General features: G+C 43.7%; 1 protein-coding gene across 32 annotated transcripts in view; it reads right to left on the bottom strand.

Annotated features, from left to right (window-relative positions):
• Positions 1 to 419: 419 nt before the first annotated feature.
• The window catches only part of FHL1 (four and a half LIM domains 1), a 73,105-nt gene continuing 57,541 nt past the window's right edge, over positions 420 to 15,983 (bottom strand). For 14 of the 32 annotated variants that reach the window (XM_080653428.1, XM_080653432.1, XM_080653424.1 and 11 more), the window contains 5 exons: positions 5,108 to 5,289; positions 4,490 to 4,664; positions 3,711 to 3,880; positions 3,084 to 3,270; positions 420 to 1,924 (listed from right to left, as the gene is read on the bottom strand). In XM_080653428.1, coding sequence (XP_080509554.1) covers positions 1,770 to 1,924; positions 3,084 to 3,270; positions 3,711 to 3,880; positions 4,490 to 4,664; positions 5,108 to 5,263 — 843 coding nt within the window. In that variant the 5' untranslated portion in view covers positions 5,264 to 5,289 and the 3' untranslated portion in view covers positions 420 to 1,769. Of the gene's footprint in view, positions 1,925 to 2,312; positions 2,513 to 3,083; positions 3,271 to 3,710; positions 3,881 to 4,489; positions 4,665 to 5,107; positions 5,290 to 15,983 lie in introns of all 32 variants that reach the window. The other 18 variants (XM_080653441.1, XM_080653449.1, XM_080653447.1 and 15 more) reach the window with 2 other exon arrangements.

Raw genomic sequence — 15,983 nt, 5'->3', positions numbered from 1 at the left:
CCCAATGTTGGAGATCAGCGGTTGAGGACATAGCAGTGTTCAATAGGGGCCCGGGGTTCCAGGAGGCACAAGGTAAGGGTAGCCAACAAAATAGATTGTGATGATTTCTCAATTGATACCTTTCAGCCACAGTGTCCTTCCTACCCCTGTCCCTCTGTCCCAAGATGATCAATTTGCCCCTTTTAAGGGATGGCAACATCTGGGAAGTGCTATTTTGGGTCAGAATGGGTTTTTGTTGTTTTTAGTTGGATCCAAGCACTGTTATAGGTCTGTTTTGTCGTTTATAATTTCTGTGTTCCATGCAATTGCATGGAACTGAGTATGTCCTTAAAGGAAGAAAAAACGTCATTCAGGTTTTAGGATCAGTAGTGACACCTTATAGCAATTACACTGAGTAGAATAAAATGACAGGAGGCAAGTTATTTATATGCTACTTTTATTTCTGTAAGGATACACTGAAATGTTAGATGATATTAGCTAATGACAAAATGTAGAAATGAGGCATCGGCTTCTCTAACCATAGCTACAAGAATGTTAATATGTATTGTCATTACATGTTCACTTTGATATCATCTCATTCTATTATGTAATATAACAATTAGATAGAATACATAAGTAGGTGATACGGCATCTCAGGTAAGCACTACATGGAAATCTGCCTGTGAGGACAGTGACCTCCCCACTCCCCCAGAAATCGAGCTAAGCTCTTGAGGAACAGTCCTAAGAATCACAAGAGACATTGGTGAGCCTCTTTAACAAATCAACAAAAGAACAGCAACTACTATGTTACAAGGGATTCAACTTGCCACTGTTTGGAAATGTCACATCCATGTCAATGACAGTCCTGATGCCTGCTCAGCTACCCCTCTAGAGATTTATGGTTACTTCTATAGGATGATTTCAAACTGAAGGAACGTTTGAGGGGGCTAAAATATTTTCATGCAAGTCTCCAAACCCATAATCTATGTTGCTATTAATTAAAACAAAATATTATTAATTAAAAAACACACCCAACAGCTGGGTTAGTTTTGTTAAGCTTCCAGAACTATTCACTGTGACGATGTTCCTTTGAAACAGGCTCGTTCTCTCTTATCTGCCTATACTTTCCACATCACCTGCATGTTCCATGCTTGAAAGTAGGAACGTTCAGAAAACACGGCACACGGGGAACTCAAATGTTAGTACGGGGGAAAGGTCAATCTAGAATCACAGCTAAGTTCAAATGTTAATTTTCTAGAAATTCGTATTAGTCGATCAAAAGCACAAAAGAACAGAAGGGAGGTTTTGATGAGGAAGTTAAACCATGCATTTCGGTAAATTCTCTTTCTGCTCACAGAACACAGGGTGAGCAGCGAGTTGAAGCAGCCGCTACAACTCTTGTGTGCCGTGTGATGACACGGTGGATCCCAGCTGAGTCACGAAGGGCATCTCAGTGGGGGCTTTATTTCTTAGGCTTGTTGCTTACATCACTAAGCAGCTAAATGGTTAGCACTTTTCTGCTCTATGATAAACATGCAGAAGAGTCAATCTAAGTGTTCATTTTTTAATGCAGCCATTGCAAAATTAACTTTGCTGTGGAGTTGGTTTTGCTAAATTCTAGAATGATCACTGTGCCCTTATTTGAGTAATACTGTAAAATGGGAGAAAAGACAGGAACAACTTTGAAGAGGTGAAAGGCCGCTCTTTCCCTATGGATAGTATAGGGCAGAGGGTGAGGACACAAATAACAACACTCAATTCCATTTTACAGGACAGGAGCCCCTGTCACTTTACAGCTTTTTGGCACAGTCGGGACAATACACATGCTCCTGATGGAAAACAAAGCGCTTGTTGGCCAGATTCACGGAGCATTTTTTGCAGTGGAAGCAGTAGTCGTGCCAGGATTGTCCTTCATAGGCCACCACACTGGAGCCTTTACCAAACCCTGTGGAAAACACAAAAGAGAACAAAAGAGAAAATTGAGTGAATACAAGTGAGAGATACATGGCTGCCTTGCCCGTTTACAGAGCTAATAAGCACGCAGGGCAGGATCTGATCTGCCCAGCTCCCAGGCCACCCCTCTCCACCATGATCTGTCCCCTACGCCATGCCGCCGTGACCCTGCTACAGCTCTCAAGGACCTCAGAAGATGCCAGAGCTCAGCCAAAGGCTTCTGTGATTTAAAGAACCCACAATCCCATGCCACTGCAATTGCCCTGTAACACTTGCACCGACCTCCCAGCATAACCAGTTTCTTTGATTTAGGTCAGGGCCATGGCATCAAAGTGGCCACCAGGAGGCAAACTTGGGCTGTTCGTGGGGTATGCACTTACCGGGCCTCGAGGAGCTGCTAAGCTTCGATTTTTTCTATAAAGAACCACCACCCACGAGGGACAAGTCCTCTCTCCACCCGGATGCCTGCCCCGGAGGTTGGCGCTGGGAAACAGGGTGAGAGGCAAGCGTTTCCCGTGGCACACTGGGGGCTTCCTAGCTTTAGAGACTGGGTGGCTCACTCTTGACACAGTCCTTTTCCCTGAGGATGGCAAAAGTCTTCTCAAATGTACATTTCAAGGCTCCCCGGGGAGATGGGAACAGTGGAGGCGGGGAAAGGGCCCAGGGCACGTGGATCGCGGCCGCGAGATGAGGAATGAAATGATTAGCTTGGGTGGCAACAAAGCTGCCCACAGGCACCTCTGAGCTAGCCTTCAGCTATGGGGTGTTATGATCCCAGCCTATCACTCTTCAGCCTCCCTCCCCTTCCCTTAGCCTCTTCCCCACCCCCACCACCCTTTCCTCCCCTCCCCGCCCCCACCCCCAGAATCCCACGCGTGCGCAGTGCCTGCCCATGGTGTGGGTCTCAGGCTCGTGAACTCCGCAGCACAGCATCGTTAGTCAGCAGCAGTCAGGAAGTGTTCTGTATTGCAAAGGCTAACCTGGCCTGGGGGAGAATTCAAAACTATTTGGGGGCCTTCAGGATCACAATGGCAAGGGAAGGGGGCATTCTTTGGGGCCTTTATGGATGAAACCGAAGTAGGAAAAATGAGAGTTGGTTTACCATGCGCAAAATCTAGCCTGGCCGACTTAGCAAGGACTCTTTAGCCTACCAGTGATGGGGTTCTTGCATCCAGCACACTTCTTGGCCACAAAGTTCTTGTAGCAATCCACGCAGTAATACTGGTCCTCCACAGCGGTGAAACGCTGCCCAGCCAGCTTCTTAGAGCAGGTAACACACACAAAGCACTCGGCATGCCAGGGCTGATCCTGGTAAGTGATTCCTCCAGATGTGATGGCCTAGACCAGGGAGTGTAGCACCGAATTCAGATTCAACAACCCTTTTGTTGAATGCCTACTATGTACCAGGCACTGTGCTGGGCGCTTTGGTCTACAGTATCTCATTTAATCACCACAACGGCCATGGGAGGCAGGTGCTATTATTATCCCCAAGTTACAGGTGAAGATACTGAGGCTCAGAGAAGGCGAACTAGGTGGTGGAGGCAGGTCTCTAGAGCCCGGGCTGCCTGTGCCTCCAGGGTGAGTGCCTTTCAGACAGCCTGAGTTGGCCCGGTACTGTTTTCTACTCCCAGTCTCCTCATCTGTAAAATGAGCATAATAATTCCCACGTCACAGGGCCGTCGTGGGGATGGAATGGGATAGTGTGTGTGCAAGTGCTCTGCCAACTGTCAAACGCTTCTAGAAATAATAGTCCATTCAGAACTCCCTTGACAACATACCTTGTTACACTTCACGCAATGCTTGGCAAATTTGGACTCATGGCAAGTCACGCAGTAGAAGTCCTCCCCTTTTGGGAAGAAGCTTCCAGAGCCGATGACTTGCTTGCAGTTGCTGCAGGTGAAGCAGTCTTTGTGCCAGACGGTCCCCTTGTACTCCACATTCTGATCTCCTGCAGGGGGAGGAAGCAATTGGATAGCCCCACTGATAGTGCTCTGCAGGGGGCTGCATCCACTCAACTCCAACCATGGGCCCTCCAGAGGTGAGGGAATGCAGGCCCTGCAGTTACTGGCCTCACGCTTCTGATGAACCTACCCGTGGGGGGGTTTCTCAACAATGGCCTACTTGTGGGTGTGCCAACCCAGATCTGTCGGGGAGGGGACCCCAGCTGTAGTGTTTGAGGAATAGACACCCGAGACCCCACTCCCACACCCTTTGTGGACTTAAGAGATTCTATAAGGGACTGTCTGACCCAGAGTTACACCCTAAGGAAAAAGCATGCTTCCATCACTTACTCTACCCAAATGAGAAAGTGCTACATACTTTTCACTTCCTTTTCTTGCCACAGACAGTCCTCTCCAGTGGTCTTTAGTTTCCGAATGTGTGCGTGTGTGCGAGCATATATGTGTACGCATGTATACATATATATATATGCGTGCATATATATGCTAAAAGCTAAAAGCAGCTCCCAGCAGCATTAACCCCATCGTCCCAAGCAACCCCACATCATCTCTGCCCACCCCTCCTCCCTGGCCACCCCAGGAGTGAGTATGGGCAGTACCTGCCACAATTGCCTTGAAGCAGCCCTTGCACTTGGGGGAGTCCTCTCGAGTGGTGCACTTGTTGCACAGGATCTTGTTGTCCTTGGACATAAAAGTCTCATTGGCCAAGGGGTGCAGGCACTTGGCACAACGGAAGCAGGTGTCGTGCCAGTAGCGGTTCTTATAGTGCACCTCCTGGAAACCAAGCAGAAGGGATGGGCTGCTGTGAGTGACACAGGGGTGCTAAGAGTGGGGCAGGGGCCTACTACTGAGATGGTACCATCCCTTACACCTGGGGGTGCCCTGACATGAATGTTCTAATTGAGAAACATGAAGGACACCGAGGTGAGGATGGAAGACTCACAGTTCCTGAAACAAGAGCAAGTACAACCAACAGAACTGGCATGGGCCTTGGCACCAGCCACTCCAAGTCCCACACAGAGAGCTCAGGACACTGTCAAGGCAATAAGCACTAGAAGCAAGGGTGGCTGGCTCCTGGGCCAGGGCCTCCTTGTTTCTGTGCCACTGCCTGTCCTGCCTTCCACATGGGTAGCTGCAATGATGAGGAGGACTTGGGAGAGGGTAAGCTTTTGTTGTCTCAGTCACAGGACAACCATCCTGTCCTATCCCAATGTTACCTTGGAGTCCGCACCGATGGGCTTGCGGCATTCCACACAAGTGTTGGCGCAGAACTTGTCAAAGCACTTCAGGCAGCAGTGGTGGCCATCCTTCTCCACGTACTTCTTCCCCTGCAGGGGGTCCCTGCAGTAGTGGCAATCAAACTTCTCAGCCATGGTGCCCACCTTGTACCTGGAGGGACCTATGGGGGCAAACAGAAAGAACAAATGACCAATGGAAAGACCAGCGTGCTGGGCCACAGAGGCTTCCGGGGAACAGCTGTCAAGGCCACATGGGGCCTGCAGGGACCAAGGCCAGAGAAACCTCACTAAGACTCCTAGGAAGAAAGAGCCCCAGGGGCCAGAAGACCAAAGGTCAGGGAAGTCCCTGGGGACTTGGGAGAAACCCCCACTGGGATATCCCGCTGTGCTGATTCACAGGACACTGAGAGGGACAAGTGGATCAGAGCTTGTGTTGGACGACAGGGGCTCTGGGCAGTGCAGTGGCTCTGAGCAGTGATGTGAAGGAGTGCAGGGGTGTGACGGAGCAGCCAAGAGAGAAGGAATTGCTTTACACAAAGGGACACACAGCTTTAGGCACAGTCTGCATGCAGCAGCTGCAGGGTGGGGTGGGGGTGGGGAAGGAGATGCTCAGCACAGTCACAGGCTGGCTGGCTCAGCCGGCTTGCGGAGGGAGGGAGGTGCCCAGACCCTCTGCTTCACGGGCTACATTCTAGACCAGCGGTCACCAATCAGTGGTCTGCTGACCACAGGTGGTCCGTGAGGTCCGCAAGGTTGGCGACCGCTGTTCCAAGACAGTAAGCCAGAAACCTCCCTGCCAGCTTCCAGCTCCTCCTCCATAACTTCTCAGTGGGGTGGGGGTTGGGGTGGTGGAATAGCATCCTCCGGAAGCCTCACTTTCCTCCTAACTGTAAAATTCAGTTAATCTTAACAAGGACTTATTGCTGTCTCTAGACAATGCTAGGCACCCAAGCAATCCTTATTAATTTGCTTAAAATGTCTGCATTAACTTTAAATCTGGCAGAACACTTTTATATCCTACGGAGTTTTGTCCAAGGTAAACTGACTGACTTTTGAGACCTGGGCAATCAAGCAAGAGAGAATTTATTAAAGTGGCACTCTCAACTAGTACTGGCAAATTTTGCGAGTGTGAATTCCTTGTCATAGTGATGTGCAGTTTTGGGACATGCCAAAATTAAATCCCCCTTTCTTCAAGCAAGTGAGAGGATAGATATAGTCAATGAAGTGATACTATTTAGGATTGGCTGTTTGAAAAATTGCAATTTTCAAGTAAAATCGGGGGGGGGGGGTGGATAACTTATAAAAAGTGTTAAGCTGATTATCCCAACTTCTTCCACTGCCTTAACATGAACAAGTTCCCTCATACCATCCTGACTGACCCCCACCCACCACTGACTCTAGATCACCCACTTGCAATTACAAACATTGCTAAGGCACCCTGTTAATCCTGTCACCAAAAAGGTACCAAATGTATTTACAAGTTCCCAGCTTCTTTTTTTTTTTTTTTTTTAATATATTTTATTGATATTTCACAGAGAGGAAGGGAGAGGGATAGAGAGCTAGAAACATCGATGAGAGAGAAACATCGATCAGCTGCCTCCTGCACACCTCCCACTGGGGATGTGCCCGCAACCAAGGTACATGCCCCTGACCGGAATCGAACCCAGGACCCTTCAGTCCGCAGGCCGACGCTCTATCCACTGAGCCAAACCGGTTTCGGCAAGTTCCCAGCTTCTTAAACATACATTAACTAGTTTGTCTCTCCCTGAACAAGAAACTTACACAGACAAATAAATAGCAAGTACTGAATTTGCTCAGGAAACATGAGAATGGAGACTATTTTGTTCAACTACCCACAAACATGGTTATTGTGCTAGCACAGTAGTCGGCAAACCGTGGCTCGCGAGCCACATGCGGCTCTTTGGCCCCTTGAGTGTGGCTCTTCCACAAAATACCACGGCCTGGGCGAGTCTATTTTGAAGAAGTGGCGTTAGAAGAAGTTTAAGTTAAAAAAAATTGGCTCTCAAAAGAAATTTCAATCGTTGTACTGTTGATATTTGGCTCTGTTGACTAATAAGTTTGCTGACCACTGTGCTAGCAGATATCCCCGGCATAATTTATAAAGAAAGAATGAGGGAAAAGCAATGAGCAGTTGCCCGATACTCACCACAGCTCTTCCACTAACTCAACAGCCCCAAACTCCCTCTTTGGGTCCCATTCCCAGCCTTTTTTTTTTTTTATACAAACACATGTCCAATTTGTTTGGATCTTGTTGCCATAGGCAACCAAATAGCAGAGTGTGAGCTAAGGAAACCGCACCCTGTGTCTCAGACCCTGCCTCGGTGAAGGCTGGTGAACTGTCACTCAGAATTGAGTCAGTTTCTAAAGCCAGCCCAGCAAAAGAGGGAATCAGACCACTGACAAGCATCATGTTCTGAGCCAGCCCAGATCCAGCTTGTGCTGGCATACAGACAGACCCCTCATCTCCATAGAGCCAATGATTGAAGCAAGTTAAGTAACATTCTTGGGCAAAGATAATTGCTCGAGACAGCTGTATCACAGCAGAGATTTATCAAGACCAGAGAATGGTTCTTACTAGTACTTTCCCCCAAAAAGGAAAGCAGGATGTTCCCTTACACAATTGAGTTAGAAATGAAAAGTAGAGACATGGTGAAACCAGGGTCCATCTCCTTGAACTATGCAGTTTACATAAGGCAGCTTTGAAACTGCCTTTAGCCTCAACATATAGAAAAATGTGCCTGTCACAGTGATAGCATGTTGAAAATCACTCTCCTATTTCATTCTTGCTGGTCCTTCACATGTCACATAAAATCTTTATCTTACTGGCCTTTCCATATTGAAATTGTGCACTCAACAAAAATTTACTTTCCTGTTAAGAGCCGAGTACAGAAACCAAATAAAGCTCCAGTAACAGTAAATGCCAGGAAATTAAATTATCAGTGGCTCCTAAATGCCATTTGGCAGGAAATCAGAATCTATAAGATTAGACTACACTGGCTGGTTATCTCAGCTGGTTTAGCCCTTCAGACTATTGTCTTGGACCATATTTGAAAATCCCTCCTCTCTTACCAAAGTCCCTATTTACAGAATAAAACTTTGAACATTACTCATTTTAATCTCACTCTCTTCTAGGCATCAAGATGATGAAATAATCCATGGTTTCCCAATGAACATGGAAGTACCAGAGTGTGTTGTACATGGAGTCACATTCAATGAAGTTGCTCACCACTCTATCATTCTTATAGTATAGGGTCTTAACCCAAGCAAAGGGCAAATTAAATGAATCCATCCCAAGTTAATGATGCTTTGGAATACTAGCTTTAGGCATTATTTTTTTCTTTATGCAGTGTGAAAAATCCAGGGTCACCCTTTTAGATATGATTTCCATAGTGGACTCAAGTTTTTTTCTTTTTTAAAAAAATCCTCACCTGAGGATATGTTTTTCATTAATTCTAAAAAGAGAAGAAGGGAGAGGGGGGTGAGAGAGAGAGAAACATTGATGTGTAAGAGAAACATCTATCAGTTCCCTCCTGTACATGCCCCGACCAGAGATCGATCGAACCCACAACCTGGGTATGTGCCCTGACTAGAAATCGAACCCATGACCCTTTGGTGCATGGGAAGATGTCCAACCAACTGAGCCACAGCAGCCAGGGCATCTTTCATATGTGTGGAAACACTTATTTGTCAAGATAAAATAGGCATTTCTAGGAATGTTGGCTTTATTGCCTAATAAGTGACAGGCTGGAAATACTTAAAGCAAGTTAACAATGTTGATGGCAAATTTGTGAACTTTACTGCTCTTTTGCAATAAATCCAATTAAGTGGAACTCGGCAACCCGAATTAGCTTACCTCGTGTTTTTCTAACCTTATGATTATTTGGTCTCAAACTATTTCAAACTGTCACACAGTGTGCTTAGGAGGAAGCTGGAATAATACATTCCTGCTGATGAGATAGTTACCATGTCAAAACTCTGCATAAAATATGAACGATGTGTACAAGAGCAAAATATTTTGTTACCACTTATCTTCAAAGAGATTAACAACTCTAAGAGCTTATAAATGACAACACTGACAGCTTCCAAAAGACAGAAAATACCCAGATTTGTGGGCTCCATCGAAATGAGATATAGTTAGGCGCTGACTTCACGATGAGAAAAGCTTTGTACTTTCCTTTCTTTCCCTTTGTTGTAAATAAGAGAATAGAGAAAAATAATCATGGAATTGATCTTTTTTCTTTGGGGCTCTCTTTAATCTTAATTAATGACATATACTGAGGTGTTTATCTCCGAGGGAACAATTTTTATCCCTTTACCAATTTCTAAGTACATGAAATCAGAAGCCTTTTAACCTCCCCAAACTTCCAGATGTTTGCCTTGACCTAGTGCTGTTATCTGGGAAAGGGCATGTCATCAATCATTAAATGAAACTTGGATACATATAACTACAGCACTGCTTCCCTTCCTGCCTGTCTCTGTTCAGGCCATGTTTGCCCTAGGGCAGTGGTTGGCAAACTCATTAGTCAACAGAGCCAAATATCAACAGTACAACGATTGAAATTTCTTTTGAGAGCCAAATTTTTTAAACTTAAACTTCTTCTAACGCCACTTCTTCAAAACAGATTCGCCCAGGCCGTGGTATTTTGTGGAAGAGCCACACTCAAGGGGCCAAAGAGCCGCATGTGGCTCACGAGCCGCAGTTTGCCGACCACGGCCCTAGGGTAACTCTCTAATTTTAACCTCAGTGTGGTCCTCATCTGGACATGGTGATGAGGTTTCTCTATCACAGAAAAGTTTGCCAATATACTAAGAGCCCCAGGAACCTAATTCAGGGCCTTGTATACACAAGTAACACAGTACATGCCTATTGACTGACAGATGGAGATAAGTTACCACCATTAAAAGCTTTTAAAACTTACTTTATTAAAAGCATTTTATAACAAATATTTCTGTTTTGGAAAATCAGGGGCAATTCCTGTGACCCTTAGGTGCTGACATCTAACCGACAGTCCTTTATAGACTTAGTAGGTTAGAATGCAGTTGGAAACGTAACTGGACAATCAAGTTTTAGATATTTATTCCAAGGTGGTAGCCTGACTTTCATGCTGTGCCTGCTTCAAAAGCCACATCATTCTTCACTTAATAAACAAGCGTCCTCTTTTCAGAAAATTCCTGAACAACATCCAACATGCTATGAGGTGCTACATAAACCTCAGTATATCAATAAAAAGTTTTGGGTTTTTATTTAATCAAGCACATATATAAATAATATAACATTGCAACTTTTTAAAATATATTTCATTGATTTTTTACAGAGAGGAAGGGAGAGGGATAGAGAGTCAGAAACATCGATGAGAGAGAAACATCAATCAGCTGCCTCCTGCTGCACACTCCCCACTGGGTATGTGCCCGCAACCAAGGTACATGCCCTTGACCGGAACCGAACCCGGGACCCTTGAGTCCGCAGGCCGACACTCTATCCACTGAGCCAAACCATTAGGGCACTGCAACTTTTTTTTACTATGAATCTCTCATTAGACAAATTTCTATTTGTATTTAATAATCTTGCTAGCATTTTATGTGTATTTTCTCACATATTTCATACTAATGTTCATTTTCCCCTCCTGCCTAAGTGGCTCAAAATAAGAATATTTAAGGAAAAAGTGAATATTATAACTAGGTAGCATTTTTCTAACTAAGCACTTTCCCTGAGTGGTATAATGTACAGTGTAAACAGTGAACAGCAACCCAAATGGAAAAAAAAAAAGTTCAGGCTATTTCTGGTCTGTTAATTGCTAAGTCCAACATACCAGTATGTTAGTCACTCTGTGTATAAATATTGGCTTCTAAAGAAACGGTATATTGCTTTCCTGAGAACATTCAACAAATGGAACGGAGCCTTAGCAGATGAATAAGACCCTTGTTTAATAGACATGCTCACGCACCTGGGGGTGTTGTCAGACATTTGGGAATAAATGCCTAAGTAGCTGGAATGAGGCGAAGTTCATGAGTCATGGTTGAAAAGTAGTCTTTCATAGAATTTCATAGAAAATCAGAAAGTGTTTTTTCCCTTAAAAACAGAATGTGTGCAGAATGATTCAATGTTATTAACAACTTCACTTGTACACTGCATTTAGGGAAAAAAAACATATAAATCTCTTTTGGATCACTGATAGACAGGTAACAAAATTTAGATTACATCTGGTATCAGGAGGGATAGAGATTATTACACAAAAAATCATGTCACTGAACTTCCACTAGGTGAGATTCTATTCTAGTGCTATTTTGTTAACATTTTTTAAAAAATTGATGAGAGAGAGAGGGGGACATGGGGGTAACCTTGATCGGTTGCTTCCCACACACACCCCAACCCAGGATCAAACCTGCAATCTGGGTATGTGCCCTAACCAGGAATTGAACCCACCACCTTTTGGTGCACGGGGCAACATTCCAACCAACTGAGCCACCTGGCCAGGGCGAAGCTTTCCTTAATGTTGTATACATTATGTGCAGCACATTCTGTCTTCCCTATAGGAAAAAAAGCACTTCCAACCTGACAGCAACAGAACATGTGTTTTTAGTTTCTTTAGTTGAAGTAGTAGGCAGTCGTTTAGTGGTGATTAAAAGTACAAAACATTCAGCTTCACCCTCAACCAAATCTTCTGAGTTGAGTACCATTTTTTCAGTTATTTAAAGCCAATCCAGTTTGATTATTCCCTCTCAACTCACCTTTTCATTTTCCATCCCTGCCCTGAAAATAGACTGCTGGGACTGTGTAACCCACTGGACAGTGGCTGGTGAAGGGAATTAATGCCTGCACAGTATGGCAAATGATATTACTTCCCTCTCACCCATACCCCACCTCACTCCTCAACTTGAAAGGCCAAAGGGTATAGGATTTCAATCTACATAATTTTATAGACTGTAAGTGTTCAATAACAAAAGTATAAATTCTTGTCCTTGAAATGTCCTCTCAGTATGGGGATGGTCACTAAAAATGGATTCTGATCCAGTTTTGTCCACACAAAGCCCATTTCAGGGCAATGTGGATTTTCCTTCTGTGAGTACTTCTCTTCCCTTTGCTTTCATGGGCCTAAGGCCCAAGACAATACAAAACAATAGTTCCTGATTTAAAAACCCATCTAAAAGGTGTCAATTAGTTTATCTAATTTAGTCACAGTAATAGCCTCCAGATTTAAGCAACAATAAAGTTGGGGTTAGGTGCAATTTAAAAATATGCTTGGGTGTGCTGTAATTATGTCACTTTTTAAATACAATATGTCCCTATTTTGTCATGTAATTAGTAAATAAAACGGGGAGTTACTCTACCAGTTAACATGCATTCAAGATCCATTGGAACAACTGGTACAGCTGAATAGTGTGCCTATACCCAGAGAATGTGTAAGCTGGCTGATTACCATAATCTCAGGCATGCGGTGCCATGTTTGTAAAATGGATCCTGGAAGGAGTGGGGGAAAAACAAATAGCTCTTGAACTCTTGAACAAGGAAAACATTGCATATTAATTCATTAAAGTAGGAAGTTCTATTGCAGCACATTTGTTTTAAAACACCAAAGGAAACATTTCTAAACTTCCCGTTGTTTAAATTTTGAGAGGTAATCACAAGTTTTCAAAAACAATTTTTCTAAAAGACTGCCACTGATAATTACTTTGTCCCTTAATCTGAAAACTGGGAGACAGGACAAAGTGCCTGGTTTCTAAGAAAGGGAACCGTTACTTAGGGAGAGGGCAACAAAGCAGCAATAACATTCCTGGCTTTGGAGGAGAAACAGGCAGCAGGCTGACTAGAGAGAACAGGGCATTCTGAGGAGATTGCCTGTCCTTTAGTCCTTTGACCTCTATTCCGCGATGTCTTGTCCATGGCCAAAAAGCTTCCTTAACATCACATTACAAAAAAAGAGGAAGACTCTTAGAGTAATGACGGTCTGGAGGTTCTGAAATTTTGCCCCCTTTCCAATTAATAACCTAAGTCTTATAGCAAAAGGATCATAGCTGTTTCTTCAGGAAGACTAAAAACATTGTTCAGAAAAAGTGAAGATATGTGGTAAGTTACTATGGAATTTCTTAGTTATAAATATCCCTCCTTCCAGCTCCATATTCGATTGACCTTTTCCCAAACACCTTACATTTGATTTAAAGCACTGTCAAGATAAGAATCTGTATCTTCTATATCACCAAAAATTTCTAACGAAGAAAACCTCTGTCTTCACACAATTTTTCTTACAGTTTCATAAAATGTCCTGAAAAATGTACAATATAGTAAAATGCTTATATTTTTTAATAAAATAAGTCATTCAAACTGCTAATTTTACTAGAATAAGAATAGTATTTTGTCTTTAAAACAGCATCAGAAGGCAAGGACAGAACAGAGATGAGCAATGTCTTATTTACTATTTAGACAACACTAAATTCATTTAACCAAAAAGTATCTTTTAGGCAAATGATGGATTTACTGCCCTAGCAAACTTGTGCTCAATAGAAGATAAAGAATATGCAGCTTTTACCTGAGTGTCTATGGGAAGCCATGGCTCAGAGACCAAGTTCAGGAGCAGTACCTAGACCAGTCCTCCCTGGACCCCAGCTGATAAGGCTCTGGCTCATTTGTGAACATACATTTAAGGGGAAGCGGCTAACACAAAAATAACCGAGAGCAGATGGCCCACCCCTCCCCAGAGATCACAACCTTAATCCCACTAGAAAATTCTTAACCATTTTAGGTGATCCAAGGGAGAAGAATAGAACCCAGTAAAAATACCAAACACTACATATAAATACCTGTGGGGCTACTCAGCATCCAAATTAGCTCCAGAGCCAGAGAGGCCACATAGAAAGTCATCCCTGTACCGGAATAAAATTTGGACTCAGCTCTGGCATAGCTTAACACTGAGCCACCTTGTTAACCCACTTTATATGCCTAAAGGGCTTGTATTTGGCCCTACAAAAAATTCATTTTTGTGCCATTAATGATAAAAGTAACTATAAGAGATAGACTTATGTTACCAGTGTAATTGAAAGGAATTAGACAATATGAATATAGAGACCACAGGCATTATCTATGTCCTCCTTGGTATGTACCAGATTAGCAGAATTACTGAAAAGAACAATTCTAGCCACACATCTCCTTAGTGTCAGACAGAGCAAGGCAGAATAGAGACAAACACTCCTATACCCGCTATGTACACAAGGAAGAGACTTTGTCCCACAAATGAAATATCTTGCTTTTCACTGCAGGGACAATAAAAGTAAAAATATGGATGGAAACGATAATGGCAACCTATTATGCTGTAACAGCTCAACAGGCCATCTGATGGCTGGAGGCTGGTCACTAGGAACAAACTCTAGGAAAAGCCACAGGATGGCTGTAAGTCCCTCGATGACCCCCTGGCCCTGTTCCTTCTCTGGCCCTATCCCTGCCCCTCCCCCCGCGCTGTCGCTCCCTCCAACTACAGCCTCATTGGCCTGGGAGCTATCCCTTGCACCCTCCAGACACGCCCCACCTCAGGGTCTCAACACTGATTCCCTCAGCACTAAGCCTTTCCCAGTTGCTCCTCTGCTTCATGTGTCTAACCTCTTTTGTAACAGCTCTTACCTTTCATAGCTGCCCTTTTCATTGCTCTGAAACTCAGAGACCATTTGTGAAGGAAGAATTCCAGCTTTGCTTTCATTTGGATCTTGCATGAGATTGCCCATTGGGTGGTTCTGGCAGGGCTCCCTTGTTTTACTCTGACAGATATGCCCTGAATTGTGACATTTATGCATATGTCTTATTTGACCAATCTATTTAAAATTGTAACCATGCTCCCTGCCCTAGTGTTTCCTACCCCCTTCCTCAATTTGTTCCCCACAATACTTATTTGTTGAAAAAAATTAATTAAAAGAAGCAAAAAGTGTTAATCAAGCCTCATAAAATCAAAACATAGTCCCACATGGAGCCCTAAAAATGGCTTTGGCCACTGAAGTTCAAGGAAGGCAGCTAACCTACACTCTCCAACAGGCCCTGGGCTTAGTACCTTATAGACAGTCTCGTCTAGTGCATGTCATTGATTTTGCCCTATTCATACATCTCCCTTACCAGGGTGAGGGCTGAGAATACGCTTTACTTGTCTTCCTATTCCTAGCACATAGCAGGTAAGCAATACAAGCTTCATGGATAAATGAATGTGTTTCATAATTCTTATGCTCTTCAAACATTTAGTGAAAAATTAATCTAAAAGACAGCTGAAATTGTCAGGATCTCCTAGTTAGCTGAAAAAAATGGCCTAACAATAAAAGCCAATATATGTTAAAGGCAAATTGCATGATAATGTAAAAAAATAAACCTGGGAAAAGAAGGGAAATGACACTGTGCTCTCCCTCATGACTCCAGCCTCTTTCTTATCCAGCCTGATTGCATTATAGCTGGGAGCTTGGCCAGTCTAAACAATACCACACCCCTAAAATAAACTTCAACTTTCCACCCTGAGGAAATTCTCTATCTTATTAGATGATTAACCTCTATGAACCCCAAATTTTAGATTTCACTGTGGTATATTTTTAGGTAGATCCAAGGTATTTTTATGCCCCTCTTGTAGTGCTGTGAACAATAAAAGTAGAGTGCCAAACGCTTTCCTTTAAGAAGTCAATTATAGTTTCAAGCCATGCATCAAGAGGTATATTCTTTTAGCAAGTGTGGTGGTTCCAGCCATCTGATCATTTTGAAAAGCAACAACCGAATATGGACAGAGTGACTGCCTTATGAGGTTAGCAAATCAACATAAATCTATTTTGCCTGAAACACAAGAGAAAATACAAAAACAAGAGCATTACTTCCTGA

The sequence above is a fragment of the Plecotus auritus genome (genome assembly GCF_963455305.1).
Source record: "Plecotus auritus genome assembly, chromosome: X".
Classification (NCBI taxonomy): Eukaryota; Metazoa; Chordata; class Mammalia; order Chiroptera; family Vespertilionidae; genus Plecotus; species Plecotus auritus.
Note: the sequence above shows the minus strand (reverse complement) of the source record. Positions and strands in the feature narration are given on the sequence as shown.